This window comes from Suillus fuscotomentosus (genome assembly GCF_016647785.1).
Source record: "Suillus fuscotomentosus strain FC203 chromosome Unknown F5891scaffold_84, whole genome shotgun sequence".
In the NCBI taxonomy this organism is placed as follows: Eukaryota; Fungi; Basidiomycota; class Agaricomycetes; order Boletales; family Suillaceae; genus Suillus; species Suillus fuscotomentosus.
The window spans coordinates 204,957-218,922 of NW_024539596.1; the positions used below are offsets into that span (position 1 = coordinate 204,957).

The window sequence follows — 13,966 nt, forward strand, 5'->3', positions numbered from 1 at the left end:
CTCCAGGCCATGGGTGTGCCACGGTCAACGTTTACCTTTGAGCCAGTTGCCATTGGTTGCAGCCGGAGCGGTCTCATAGATGGGGAAGAAAGGCAGGTGCCTGCGAGTCTGCGACTGATTCGACCCATGGACTCAGAAACATTGGAGATGTGATGAGATGAAATAAGGACTTACTACTCAGGCTGGCCCAGTCATCCATCATAACACTCCTCTCGGTTTCAAAATTAAATTATTATAATAATCTTGACGATGTAAATCCGTGTCGAGCGCCAATTGATGATCAACGCTCAGCTGACAAGCTAAACACGAAACCTGGGACGGACCGGTCCCAGGTTCGTGTTTAGCTTTGTCAGCTGAGCGTTGATCATCAATTGGCGCTCGACACGGATTTACATCGTCAAGATTATTATAATCAATTTAATTTTGAAACCGAGAGGAGTGTTATGATGGATGACTGGGCCAGCCTGAGTAGTAAGTCCTTATTTCATCTCATCACATCTCCAATGTTTCTGAGTCCATGGGTCGAATCAGTCGCAGACTCGCAGGCACCTGCCTTTCTTCCCCATCTATGAGACCGCTCCGGCTGCAACCAATGGCAACTGGCTCAAAGGTAAACGTTGACCGTGGCACACCCATGGCCTGGAGATCGAGTCATGCAAGGAAGAACTTGAAGGTGCGTACTACTAGTTGTCGCATCATACTCATTCCATGTGCTACTATATTCAAAAACTCGATGCTTCTGACCTCTCTCAAGCTCACCGTCCTCAGCCCCACCGGTCGTGTCTGGACAATGGTCGCAGGCGGTGGTGCATCCGTCGTCTACAGTGATCTCATGCAGCCGCAGCAGCTGCCAGTGGTTTCGCATTTCGAACTCGCCACTAGTGACTACGGTGAATACTCTGGTGCCCAAGAAAGGGTCAGACTCTCTTTTGATGATGATCCGTACTACGTACGTATCTCATCACTTCAATCACATCTAGCTAATTCTAGTACATCTAGTCTACCTGCTCACGTGCCCGCCTTCAAGTTCTAGCAAGATCCTCGGTGAATTTCACCAACGTAGTTGCCACCTTCAAAGGTATCATCTACACGTCACGTTCTACAAACTGAGCTCAATTGCACGCACCGGCAAAGTCAAGATCTACTGGTACATCCATCCCACATCATCTCTCATTGATCCTGATATTAACCCTGAAGGGCTTCTGACAAGACCCGATATGATTACTTCACCGGCGCGAACAACATTTTTCTGGACTACTACCAAGCAAGGCAAGAGTCTCACTGCCTATTTGAGACCAATTCATTCAACCTCTTCACTTATATTAGGTCCTCGACAACACTAAGTTATATCAGAACTTGGTCGTAACTGGACCACTCAAAAAGGTCAAGGACACCGCCTGTCATTTCGCGTGTTTCTAGAATCGGCAGGAAGCACACTTTCTGGGCTACCGTATAAGGCAAGAACTCAACTGCTTATTCAGACGAAAGCATTCAAGCTTACTTAGGTCATTCGGCGTAGACGGGTATAAAAAACCTCACAGAAGCTTTCAACGCTCAACCTTCTCATCCTCCCAATCTTTCTACTTCATCTCTGGTATGTCAATGCCTGAGAGTAACTGTGCTGGCAACCTTCCTGCTCCTACTACTGTGGTATCTCTTTGCGTCTCAATGTCTCCTCAAGCTAGGGCGAAGAGGAAAATTGCTGCCCTCATGGAAGAGGTCGAAAATTTGAAGCAGGAGAAAGCGATAAAACAAGGTGGTTGCGTTCTCGACATCTCAAAGCAGTTTTAACGTTCCCGATTGTAGAAAAACACCTACTATGTTTCCCAGGGACGAGCACTTAGGATGGTTGTTCTTTACTGCCCATTAGAAGATCTGGTTGCGAGAATGACCGGCGTTGCGAAGACTCAGACGGCGACCACACAATCGAGTAAGCATTCATGTTCATGGTACCATGTTTATCTTAACGATGAACAGACAAACCGCCTTCAGCACGGCTACATTGAATCAGTAAGACATTGCCATGGTTCCATGAAAAGCTTGCAAGTCTTGATTTCGAAGAGTCGGAGGATATGCTCAAACAGGTTTCTCCACGCATCTTTGTCACGTCTTCTGTGCTAATTGGCAATGTAGCTCAAGCGAGGAGCTGATTCAGCTCATGGTGACGACACGGGAACTCTCAAAGAGCTCGTGGCCTCATGGGTTAACATTGAGTGTCGTTCCGCCTTCGTTTCTAAGAGCAGACCGATAAGCACCATCGAAGGTTTCGTGAACGATGCGTGTGGTAAGCTACTCTGCCCAGCGGAATGGTGCTGGGAGGATCCAGTGTAAGTGATACTCTCGTCACTTAGATGTTATGATAATGTATTCAGCGTCAGGGCGGAATTCGTGACCCGCTACCACCGCTTTTATTGTTTCCGAAAATTCTTGGCCTATGTTCATGTATGAACATTATTGAAGCCCATGCGAAGAATCTGGAGCGTGGTCTCTTCAAGTTCCAAGCTATTAGTCATGGTCAGCGGCCTGATTTTTTAACTGAATTTTAGTTCATCGCATGCAGGGCTTCAAAGCCATTTTACATCTCCCTCCTCGGCCAATGAAGTTGATGGCGATGGCGATGGCATTGATATCATTGAGAATCACTGACGTGCCCGGAGACGATCAGATCACTCTAAAGTGAAAACATGCATTGCCTCCATCATAGGTATGAGGAAGGGTAACTCCTCGCGCGATCGCATATGCAGCTTGCCAGGTGAGTATCAATGCTTCTCTCTTACCATGAAGTTGAAATCGAATTATCCAGATCCAATTCGCACTGTCCAACATCACTTCCTGGCGCACTGTTGACGGCGACTTCAACTATCAACTTTTTTGGAACAACATTGTAGACTTCTTCGAGGATCCTCCAGGTCCAGCTGCGCTAGCAAGGGTGAACAAGCTTCTCAAATGGTGGACCAGGTATGTCATCGACCTCATCAGTGACTCACCTGGATTGCTAACCTCCTGTGTAGAAAAGTGTTCGGACGAAATCATGGTCAGGACTTAACACCGGATGTTATTCTTCACATGTCTGTCAACAGTCTCGCTTCCCAGAGACAGCAAATGGAGGACGCTGCATTCAACTCCAACTAGTTACTTGATGTTTTGCTTGCTCATCCCACTCTACACCTTTAGTATGATTAACATATCCTCTTTGTCCCGCTGCATTATTTCAGTTCTACAATACACCCTTGATTATCAATGTCATCATGATTTTAACACCTTCTGATTTATATGTTCGATAAACTCTATTTTCGGATATATGGTATAGTGTGTGATATGCGACGAAGCACGAAGCATGACACACTGATACACTATGGCAATTTTAACATGCGTGATCAGAATTTGCCAGTTGTGAGACTAGGATGTCCTGTAGCGATGGCACAAGATAATTATTTGTCCTAACAACGTTGAATTATTTATGAAAGGTCAATGCTCTGAGATCCGAAAATGACTGCCTAAAGTCCTAACAACTCTGCTGCTCTTAGACTGTTAATTTAGAATGCTGATGGTCCATTCAACGAAGCGTTATCGATAGCACACGGTAAATAATCCCGAGCTGAGATGCCTGATTGCACAATGCCGACTTTCATTATTCTCAAATCCCTGGGCAGGGCTATCTTCTCTGGCTGATAGAAAATTATCGTTTCCGTTCATGATAATAGTCTGGTCTCTGTTGCGACAACTAAGTACCACTGCAGCAAAACCTACAATTGGTTATTTTCGGAATAAACCAGCTAACGCTCAAAAACCATAGTCAGGCTACTCTGAGGTACTAGTGAGGTAGCTCAGTAGTTCATCAGATCTTCGGAAGTCTTGAGCTTGGCACGCCGAAAGGAGTGTCATTGTGAAGGCGCAAAATATTGCGCGAATTACAATTTAGCACTGCCACTGCGCATGCTTGTAGCGCTACATCAAAGTTTGAATCATCGACAGCCATGGTCGCAACCGAAAATTCTGTGCACTGAAGCAACATTGTAAACTTTGATTTTGTCTGAAGGTATGATTTGATGCAATATTATGTTCCGGAAAGTTTCCACTAGGCAATTATAGATTTTTAGCGACAGACTAGGAAGTCTAATCATTGAGAAATAATATATACTCTGACATACCCTGGAACGGTATGTACGTTCTGTATAATGTATGTTCTGTGTGACGGTCTACAAACATGCATTTCATTTGCGCGACTCTGCTACTTCTATTTCGTGCAACTCGGCGTCCATCGTGCAGTGAGACCTACTCTAACACAACTTAGGACACCGTCTGTACTCCATACAATATACCACTCAAAGCAACACTCATCCAACATTTAGTCCGTACAGACAAACTATCCATTGAGAAGTACTGTCTACTGTGACTCACATTTTTTATCTGAGCAAGTTATCCACGGATTCGGTAGTTATCCGCAGCGAGTAAAAATATAGTGTGCGAAGACCAAAAGGCACCCATCCTCTTCACGGGTGAGCATCACCCAAATATCTTTCACTTCCACACACTGCAACCTCCTTCCTTGCCCTTGTAAGACTAGGTCCATATTAAAATGCATGAACCTGCGTTTCGAGCGGTGTTTCTTAGACCCATCCAAGCAAAAAGGTCCTTGAGGCAAACAGGGCTACCAGGCCCGTGCGCTTGCAAATTGGTCATACCTCGACAATGCCAACATTCCCATGTGAAAGCGGTCGGCAAATTTACACTGATTGTGGCGATGCTCAACAATATATTACTTTAAATACCATTCTAATTTGTTCACCAGTTCACTGATGTAGTACTAATGATCATGATGACGGTCAGCATGACAATTATGTAATCTGCCAATGATACATGACATGAACTTCGGTGCCCCACAGACCAACAGCAAACAAACATCAGTGAATTGATGAGACCTTGATATTGTAGCCGTGCGAACTGTAGAACGATACAATTCTGCTCCTGCTAAGTAATATCATATATACTACGAAAAATCTGAGCTGTAAATACATAGCCATTGATGCCTGTACATGTAGAGTAGCATGAACAGTCCACGACAATATCGTCACATTCCTCCATTGCAGCAGATGAGAGGTGATAGTTTGCTTGTGCCTATTATTGTGGGCATTGTCGTTTTGCCATATCTATATGTTGAATTACGGCTCTTTTCAAGACATTCTCATGAGAAGTGGCTTTGGCACTGCCCAGCCAATGTATAATCCTATCCGATTCTATCACAAACTCGTGGTACGGCGCCATCGCAACACACAAGGTATGATAGTTCACTCTTCTAAGCGTTGTTTACTGTGTTTTTTTTCGTTTAAATTAAGACGTTATCTGAGGCCATCCACGACCTTCTCGAGGAAAGTGGCTTTGGCACTGCCCAGCTGATGTATAATCCTATCCGATTCTATCACGAACTCGCGGTACGGCGCCATCGCAACACACAAGGTATGATAGTTCACTCTCTAAGTGTTGTTCCTGTGTTTTTTTTCGTTTAAATTAAGACATTATCCGAGGCCATCCATGACCTTCTCGAGGAAAGTGGCTTTGGCACTGCCCAGCCATTGTATAATCCTATTCGATTCTATCACGAACTCGTGGTACGGCGCCATCGCAACACACAAGGTATGATAGTTCACTCTTCTAAGCGTTGTTTCCTGTGTTTTTTTTCCGTTTAAATTAAGATGTTATCCGAGGCCATCCACGACCTTCTCGAGGAAAGTGGCTTTGGCACTGCCCAGCCATTGTATAATCCTATTCGATTCTATCACAAACTCGTGGTACGGGCGCCGTCACAACAAACAAGGTATGATAGTTCACTTTTCTCAAAGTTGCTAACTATTCTTGTTCTTCCAATACAACAGGCAAGAGGATTCGCATCAGGACGAGTGGTAGCTAGCTCCTGGACGCACAGAACTGCCTTGCCTTGTTGATTTGCGTCCAGGCAAGTCGTACTAGTAGTACCAGTGGCTATCAAAGAATCTAGATTCTACAAACCGGTGTCCGAGGTGAGTCACGGTCGTCCTACCAACAATCGATTAGTATCAATCATCACTTCGAGCCGGTCACCTGCTTGCACATGATAAAGAGTGGCGCGTCGGACATATTGACTCCAACGTTAACGATTTTAGCAATAGTTACTTAGTATGTCGTGGCATGTTGAAACAACGTTGCAAGTCATGATGCACGTCCTGAACAACCTGAGGTCCTGACAGCTCAGAATGAAAGGATACTAGACGCAATGATGATTAATCAGCACAGGAAGAAAGTAGGGTGAAATAAGGGTCGAACGGTAATACAACTGAACTATTTAGAAAGACAGATGCTCATCTTCCTCAAACTCAACAGCGTCAGGTCTCCCAGTCTGAATCATCCGGATAGTTGTCGGCCCAACTGCTCATCGTCATCGTACTCGATCACGTCCTCGTGATCTCCTTCGGCATCAGCTTCATCTCTACCATCAACCTCGCAGGAATGAATACTTTCCTGGTCCCGGTCCCTGTCTTCATCTTCCTCTGAGTCTGGGTTATCAATGAGATCCAAATTGGCACAATCTCGCCATCTCACGCACGACCTTGGGATGCCCAATTCCGTAGTGCGTGTAACGTACGAACATTATCACGATCAACGAATCTAAGTTATCCTCAATTGGAGACGGATGGTGAAAACACATGAATACACTTACATGCCGACGTAGTAAGCTTCCAGTCATCTACTACATCATTGCACTGACGTGCAAATGTCTCTCCATGGCGAAGGGAGGTGGTACCACGCCCGGAATTAAATGCCGGAATTAAATGCGCACTTCGTATCACCTGGCTAGGATCCAGAAACCCGAACGCATCACGATCAGCCTCTTCCACGAATGCTACCTTCGGAAGTCGAGCGCAGTTCATCCCTGACTGGTGAACACAATGGCCAATATGGCGCCTCCAATTTTTTCCCATAGGGAAAGTTCATGATACAACCAATAATCACATGTCCGCCTCACAAGGCATTGCCAGATGGTACTGTAGTTTCAGTTTACGCTTTATGCAGAATGTGCCAGAAAATGTGTGGTATTGAGGATACACGTCTCGGAAACACAAGATGCACGAACTGGTAGGTACTAATAGTGATGATACAGTAGTGGGCAGCAGGATCGTATTCATACTACGATACACAAAAGCGGACTAAGCTCAGTTGGATACAAGGATGGATGAGCAAACGAAGAACCGAGAAAACAATTCGAACAGTGCGTAACGAAACATCTTTCTTCAATCACTCTACATAAGTACTCACTACCATGGGCGGTACGTATTCCGGCATCAGACGGGCTTGCGCTCTTGACTCTCTGTGCCCAAGCTTCTTCCTCGCGCTTCAGGAGCCTTAGAAGGTGAGTGTACTGTCGCACTCATACCGTGACGCAAGGTAGCTTGAATACACCATATCGATACTGAATTTCGTGAACAAGCTATCTTGCTCGTCATCTTCGACGTCTATTCCGTCGGCGTCATCTTGCACTAATGTAGTGCTCGCGGTAAGATAAAAAAATGAAAAGATATCTACCACGTCTGACTGCTTCTCTACGTCTGAGCTCACAGCTTGTATGTTCGGAAATTCGAAGGCAATTCGATTGGGCCTCTCCAGACCACTGTCGACAGAATAGGATGATAACGTAGGCGACGATGGCACGGCGGGGATGACGATGATGATGACAATGGCATTCTGACGAAGTTCCTCGTGTAAGTTGAAAGGTAGGACTTAATGCGGTACATATTTAATCCGATATTTGATCGGAGCAGAATTCGGCATTTCAAAATGCCGATACCGTGACAACATCATGTGACAAGTACTTAGTCCACGCATTTTTGGCAAAATGTTCATTACTCCAAATTGCACAAATAAATAAAATCAATTCTTTGACATTCGACAGTGTGACATCGAAAGTACAACATCTGCTAGTTTTTCTTTCGAAATCAATGTATTGAGTCCAGCAGAGAGTTACCGCACAGAAAAGTGTATCTTCTCTAGAGTTTGCACACTTTGTCATTATCCATTCTCCACCTGGCAGATCTATGGCCTCCTCGACTGAATGGGTGTGTCCCTCAAATTTCTGGTGGGGTGTGATCGCTGGTCCAGGCTCCTTCCTTCTAACGATAATCGAGTCCCCGCTAACCTTTCATGTTTACAACCTTGCCCAAGGTTGTTGTTGTCCAGATGCCGACACCCTCACATGTCATTGTACAAGTAAGTATCATCTATACTTGGTATCAACACTCATTTTTACAATTCGTACATCAGGCATATCTACACATTCAACTTGGAATCAAAGCCTAGGGTGGCGCATGTCACGAAGAAGCCACTGACCATCTCACCCTGTTGAGGCATACGAGCCGTCCATGTACCATCCTGAGGACACGTCAGCTAAAGACTAGCGGAGAAGAAAGTTGGAGCTTAAGTAATGTGGTGAGTAGTTCAAGTATATAGATAACTGCCGGAATTTTTCGAAAATAATTAGACCGCTCTGAACACCCTATTCATGTAATGCTCATAATCCTGAAAGGTTATGAGCCCTGCTTAATCATATAACAAACCTCAAAAAGAACAATCAATTTACGCTACGCAAATACATACATATCTATAATCAAAATGACTGACCCAAATGCCAATCCTAATGTCCAGACATCTCAGTCTTCCCAGACTTCCCACATATGAACTTAGGATCAGTCTCATCCTATAGAATGGGAGAGCTTAAAGATGGACAACTGGATGATGTGGAAGGAGAAGATTGAAATGGTCCTCTGAGTCCACAAAGTCCATGGTCATAAAGATGGGACCTGTAAAAGACCCACAGATCCTAATGAGAAAAAACAGTGGGAGAAAGATGACCAAATTGCTTGGACCATCATCCTTATCAATTTGAAGGATGAACAAGTAGTTCATGTGTCACGAGCGAAGACAGTCAAAGAAGCATGGGATAATCTGAAGATGATTCATGAGACAAAGAGTCAGTTGAGTGCGCTAATTGCGAAACACACCTTCTATTCATTGCAAGCCGATGAAGGCTGCAATATAAAGATACACGTCACCGAGATGATGAACAAACACAATCAGCTCAACATCATGGGATGCGAGATACCTGATGCGGAGTTCAAAGCACTTCTTGTGATGTCGTTGCTGAAGTCTTGGGAGTCATGGACTGTGTCCTACTTAGGCACACATGCCGATAAGGGCGAGTCACAAAAAATTGCAGGCTATACATCCCAGGAACTTATCTCAATCATCATTGATGAATCCAACCATCGCAAGAGCCATGATACCCAAGAAAAGGGGTATTATGCCAAAGCTGAAAAAGGGGGCAAAAAGCGAAAGGTTGAAAAGAAAGATGAAGGTCCAAAGAACTGAGTGAAGTGTAACATCTGTGGACATAATAATCATCCTACAGATAAGTGCTGGTTCAAGAACATGCCAAAATGTAGCTCCTGCAGGAAGTTCGGGCACGAACCAAGGACTGCTGGGGAAAAGATGGTCCAGGTCCATCTTTGAAGAAGTATAAAGGAAAAGAGCGTGCAAACATGGCACACGACGAGCAGGATGATGAACCTATGGACGAGGACAAAGCATTTGTAGTCTCCAAGAATGTATCCATGAATGAAGGCTCTGACAAGCATGTTTCCTTTTGCTCTGGCCAGTGGGTAGCCAGCTTGGCAACCACATCTCATATAACGAACAAAAGAACTGCCTTCACTGAGTACACTCCATTACAAAAAGAAATTAGCGGAACAGGAAAAGTACCAGTTGAAGCAATAGGACGTGGAACAGTTGAGATCACGACAAAAGTCGGAAACAAAGCTGTTCATATATTGTTGAGAGATGTTTTACATGTACCAACAGCAGGAAATAACCTACTCTCTATAAGTCGGCTCGACAAACAAGGTGGAAGAGCTATAATCAGAAAAGGGCAAATTAGTTTGCTCGATGAAAAACACTGTACTATAGCCACCAGTCGACAAGAGAATAGACTGTACTTCTTGGACATGTTTTCCAAGAACTACAATGAACAAATAAATACAGCTAAAGACAAAACAACATGGGAGCAATGGCACATCAGATATGGCCATATAGGCATAACGGGACTCAAACACTTACTCAAAGATGAACTAGTTGATGGTCTTGAAGTTGATGAAAACTTGCCAATACCAGAGTGTGAGGCTTGTATACAAGCAAAACATTCGAGACAACCATTCCCCAAGGAATCTGGAAATAGATCAGTGGTTCCAGGAGAGATAACACACACTGACGTGTGGGGACCATCACAAACCACTGCAATAACAGGGGTTATATATTATATCACGTTCATTGATGACTGTACATGAAGGTGCACAGTCAAATTCACGAAAACAAAAGATGAGGCCAGCTCGAAGGTTCAGGAATATATTTCCTATATAGAAAGACAATGGGAAACAATCCCGAAAAGAATCAGAGCAGACAATGGCAAAGAGTATGTCAATAATACTTTACTCAGATGGTGCCACCAGACAGGAATTATAGTTGAATTCACAGCACCATATTCCCCCGAATGAAATGGTGTAGCCAAGCGATTCAATAGAACACTCGTAGAACTAACATGTGCAATGTTATTAGCATGAAATTTGCCAAAAACATTATGGCCTGAGGCAGTGACTCACTCTGCATATCTCTGAAATCAAGCACATACATGTGCTCTACAGGGAACTACCCCAGATGAAAAATGGTCGGGGAAATGTCCAAACATATCACATCTACAAGAATTTGGAATATCAGTATGGGTCCTTTGAGAAGGAGAAAACATCTCCAAACTCGAACCAAAATCAGAAGAACACATATTGTGGGCTTTTTAGATGGGCCAAAGGCAATCAAGTACTATGACAGAAACACACACTGAATAAAGTATCAAGAAACTATCAGTTCTTCATGCCTAATGTACAGCATGAGGGAGAGAAGGATAGAGTACAAGACCCGCTGCACATTAATGCAGCATCCGCAATGAAAGACGTAGACAATCTAACGTCAAAGAAAGAAATTAGCGGAAAAAGAAAGAGAGAAAATGATGTACCTGATGAGCCAAGAAGAAGCAGCAGACAAAGGTCAAACATGATTATCAGATATTAAATGATCCAACAATAGAGCTAGAAGATATACCAGCTAAATTAGCAGCCCTCGCAGAAGAAGATCAAGACGAGAAAGAGCTGATATACTCACCAGCAGAAGTGGTGTATGCTGCTTTTAACAAGACTGGTGTCGCACCAGAAGATCCGAAGTCCTTAAAAGAAGCAAAGGAATGTTCCAAGTGGCCAGAATGGGAGAAAGCCGTTCATGCCGAACTAGACCAATTATAAGAAAAAGGCATGTGGAAACTTGTCGATCCCCCAAAGGGACGGGTTCCAGTAGCCAACAAGTGGGTTCTAGTACGAAAATTTGACAAAGAAGGAAGATTAGTAAAATATAAGGCGCGACTTGTAGCAAAAGGGTACTCCCAAATTCCTGGTATGGATTACATGGACACATTTTCTCCAGTGGTCCGACTCGAGACAATACGAGCAGTTTTAGCACTAGCTGTATCTCAGAACTGGGAGATTCAACAAATGGACGTAAAGGGTGCTTACCTCAATGGAATCCTTAAGGAAGAAGTGTACATGAAACAGCCTGAAGGGTTCGAAGATGAAACCAAAAGGCTGTGCCTAGTGTTTTAAAGTCCGGTCCAGTCCAGTTTTTTTGGCCATTTTTGGCACAACCGGACCTGGACCAGTCCTAATTTTAACTGTAGTTCCAAAAGACTGGACCGAACTCTGAAAAACCGGTTGCCTTCAGTTGCTGGACCACACTGCAGTAGGTTGCAACCGGTCTTTCAAAAACCAGTCCAGGACTGGTTGTAACTGGTCTAGACTTCATCATAGTAGAGGAATGTGCTCTACATGTGTTATATTTGAATGATTCTGTAAGACACTACCAACTAATCAGTACTTTGCATCTCCCCACTGCCTCGATCTTCTCTTCAGCCTGACCATGAAGTCAACTTGTGTGTGACGACCCACGGAAAAGGTTATTGCAATGGCATCTGCCAAAGCCAAGCACTCATAGCCTTCAAAGACGAAGCAAGTGTCACCAAAAGGGAAGAATCGCAAATGGAAAGCTGTATTGAGCAACAGCGAATCAGAAACCAGCGAGAGTGAGACTGAACCAAAACGTACTTCGAAAAAGAAACCTCCAGCTCCTTCAAAATCTAAGCATGCACGTCGAAACACGATTGATGAGGTTGTCCACGAGAGCGAGGCCAGTGAAGAAGAAGAAATTGAGCCCTTTGTTGAGGATGCTGAAGATGAAGAGGTAATTGCGACTTGTTTCATTGTCATCTGTATTGGACGTCAGCTCAACATCACCGGATAGCAGGAGAGCAATGGCTTACAGGAACAGCACCACACTCCTCTACCCGATGTGCTGAAAACGAACAAACAGAGTACAACTGATTTACTCACTGTGTTCTCAGATCGTTGTACGGTGAAGTTTTGCCAGACTAATGGAAATGTAGAAACATCGAAGGGGCGCTGGTGCAATGTATGCAAGTCAGTAGATCAGATTGAATACTAATATTGAGTACTTACATTGCGCCTGTAGAGATGATAAGGATTTTGTCGCAAAGCATGGAAAACGCAAGGCATTCCACGTCGGAAGTAATTCTTTGTGTCAGCAACACATCCGAAGTCATTATGAGGTATAAAAGAGTAAATGTAAAGAACTGGGCCTGAAGGAAAATCACCATGTGATACCGCGTGATATAGTGAAGCTGCAAGCGAATAGGAAGAAACAAGCAAAGGACATCCAACAAGATCTAGGCCAGATGTTCCAGAAGTCGCAAAACAAAGAGTACTCAAGGGAGGATGTGCTACGCACAGTTGCTGAATTTGTGGTCTGCAACGATCAGGTGAGTGATGATATCGATGATCCATGAGATTCGGAAAATTCTGAAACAATGTTGTCATGCAGAGCCTTGTAGTGGCCGACAAACCTGCATTTGAAAATTGTTTGGTGGCAATGTGGCCAAATGCTATACTGGCAGACATACCTTCAACTCATGATGTGTCAGCTTACATCCACAAGGCATTCATTGAATTCATCAAGGGTCTCAAGGTCCAAATGCAGGTGAGTACTAGTACTGCTCCATATTCCTCTGATATATCTTACAAAATATTTACAGGCTACTACAACCGGCCTTATTTCAACGACTACAGACTTGTGGTCTGTTGATCAGACGAAGGCCGCATTTCTAGGCTTAACGGCTCACTGGATCGAGGCTAATGCCTCCAGTATATGGACACTTTTTTCACAGGTCACCGCTTTCAGAGGTATATCTGGAGCGCATAGTGGGCACAACCTTGCACGCTATCTTTTTAGATTGTATGAGCGTGCAGGAATTACCAATGGGCAATCAAGCAAGGTATGTCTACCATCCACGTCTCAATTTCTGTGTGCTGAGTTCTACAATAGCTTTTCTGTATTACTGCCGACCATACTAGCAACAACGACACCACTTGCGACATCATCAAGTCACTGCTTCACCGCCGCCACATATACAACTTCAATGCCACTCGACAGTGTCTTCCTTGTCTTGCCACATGGTCAGCCTCGCCGTCACTGACATTATGTCGGTTATCACACACATCGCCAACATTGAGACCACAACCGCAATATGGGAGTTGACCCATTGCTCCCTAATAACCACGTTCTCAGAGACTCACTTGATGTTGTAGCTGCGGTGCGTACACTGCCATTAAGGTACATTTTCACTGCTGCCCATAAGTTCTATCATCTAACATATCTTTACAGATTCAGTCCTCAGGTCAACGTATCGAGTACTTTGAGACCTTGCAAGTCAAGTGTGGGATCCCAATACCACTGAAAATTCCCCTACACAGTAATGTACACTGGGGAATGGCTC

General features: G+C 44.3%; 4 protein-coding genes across 4 annotated transcripts; all 4 read left to right on the top strand.

Moving 5' to 3' along the window:
* Window positions 1–634: 634 nt before the first annotated feature.
* On the top strand, window positions 635–1,343 carry F5891DRAFT_985295 (uncharacterized protein; the record flags this gene model as incomplete). The annotated part of the gene is made up of 3 exons (XM_041377571.1): window positions 635–673; window positions 755–949; window positions 981–1,343. 3 exons carry the CDS (start codon window positions 635–637, stop codon window positions 1,341–1,343), a joined length of 597 nt encoding a protein of 198 aa, XP_041219757.1.
* Window positions 1,344–1,602: 259 nt separating this feature from the next.
* On the top strand, window positions 1,603–3,132 carry F5891DRAFT_985296 (uncharacterized protein; the record flags this gene model as incomplete). Its single annotated transcript, XM_041377572.1, has 8 exons — window positions 1,603–1,764; window positions 1,807–2,010; window positions 2,134–2,327; window positions 2,373–2,442; window positions 2,472–2,514; window positions 2,705–2,752; window positions 2,889–2,958; window positions 3,012–3,132. The coding sequence occupies 8 exons, from the start codon at window positions 1,603–1,605 to the stop codon at window positions 3,130–3,132; spliced, it is 912 nt and encodes a 303-aa protein (XP_041219758.1).
* A 2,400-nt stretch (window positions 3,133–5,532) lies between these two features.
* F5891DRAFT_985297 (uncharacterized protein) lies at window positions 5,533–6,286 on the top strand (the record flags this gene model as incomplete). Its single annotated transcript, XM_041377573.1, has 6 exons — window positions 5,533–5,634; window positions 5,694–5,815; window positions 5,874–5,900; window positions 5,954–6,017; window positions 6,052–6,153; window positions 6,266–6,286. 6 exons carry the CDS (start codon window positions 5,533–5,535, stop codon window positions 6,284–6,286), a joined length of 438 nt encoding a protein of 145 aa, XP_041219759.1.
* Window positions 6,287–12,036: 5,750 nt separating this feature from the next.
* Window positions 12,037–13,947, top strand: F5891DRAFT_985299 (uncharacterized protein; the record flags this gene model as incomplete). The annotated part of the gene is made up of 11 exons (XM_041377574.1): window positions 12,037–12,049; window positions 12,143–12,357; window positions 12,421–12,593; window positions 12,646–12,701; window positions 12,810–12,952; window positions 13,015–13,170; window positions 13,226–13,373; window positions 13,423–13,465; window positions 13,545–13,646; window positions 13,779–13,803; window positions 13,855–13,947. Coding segments are annotated over 11 exons (1,167 nt in total), but the record flags the coding sequence as incomplete, so codon positions are not given.
* Window positions 13,948–13,966: the final 19 nt, after the last annotated feature.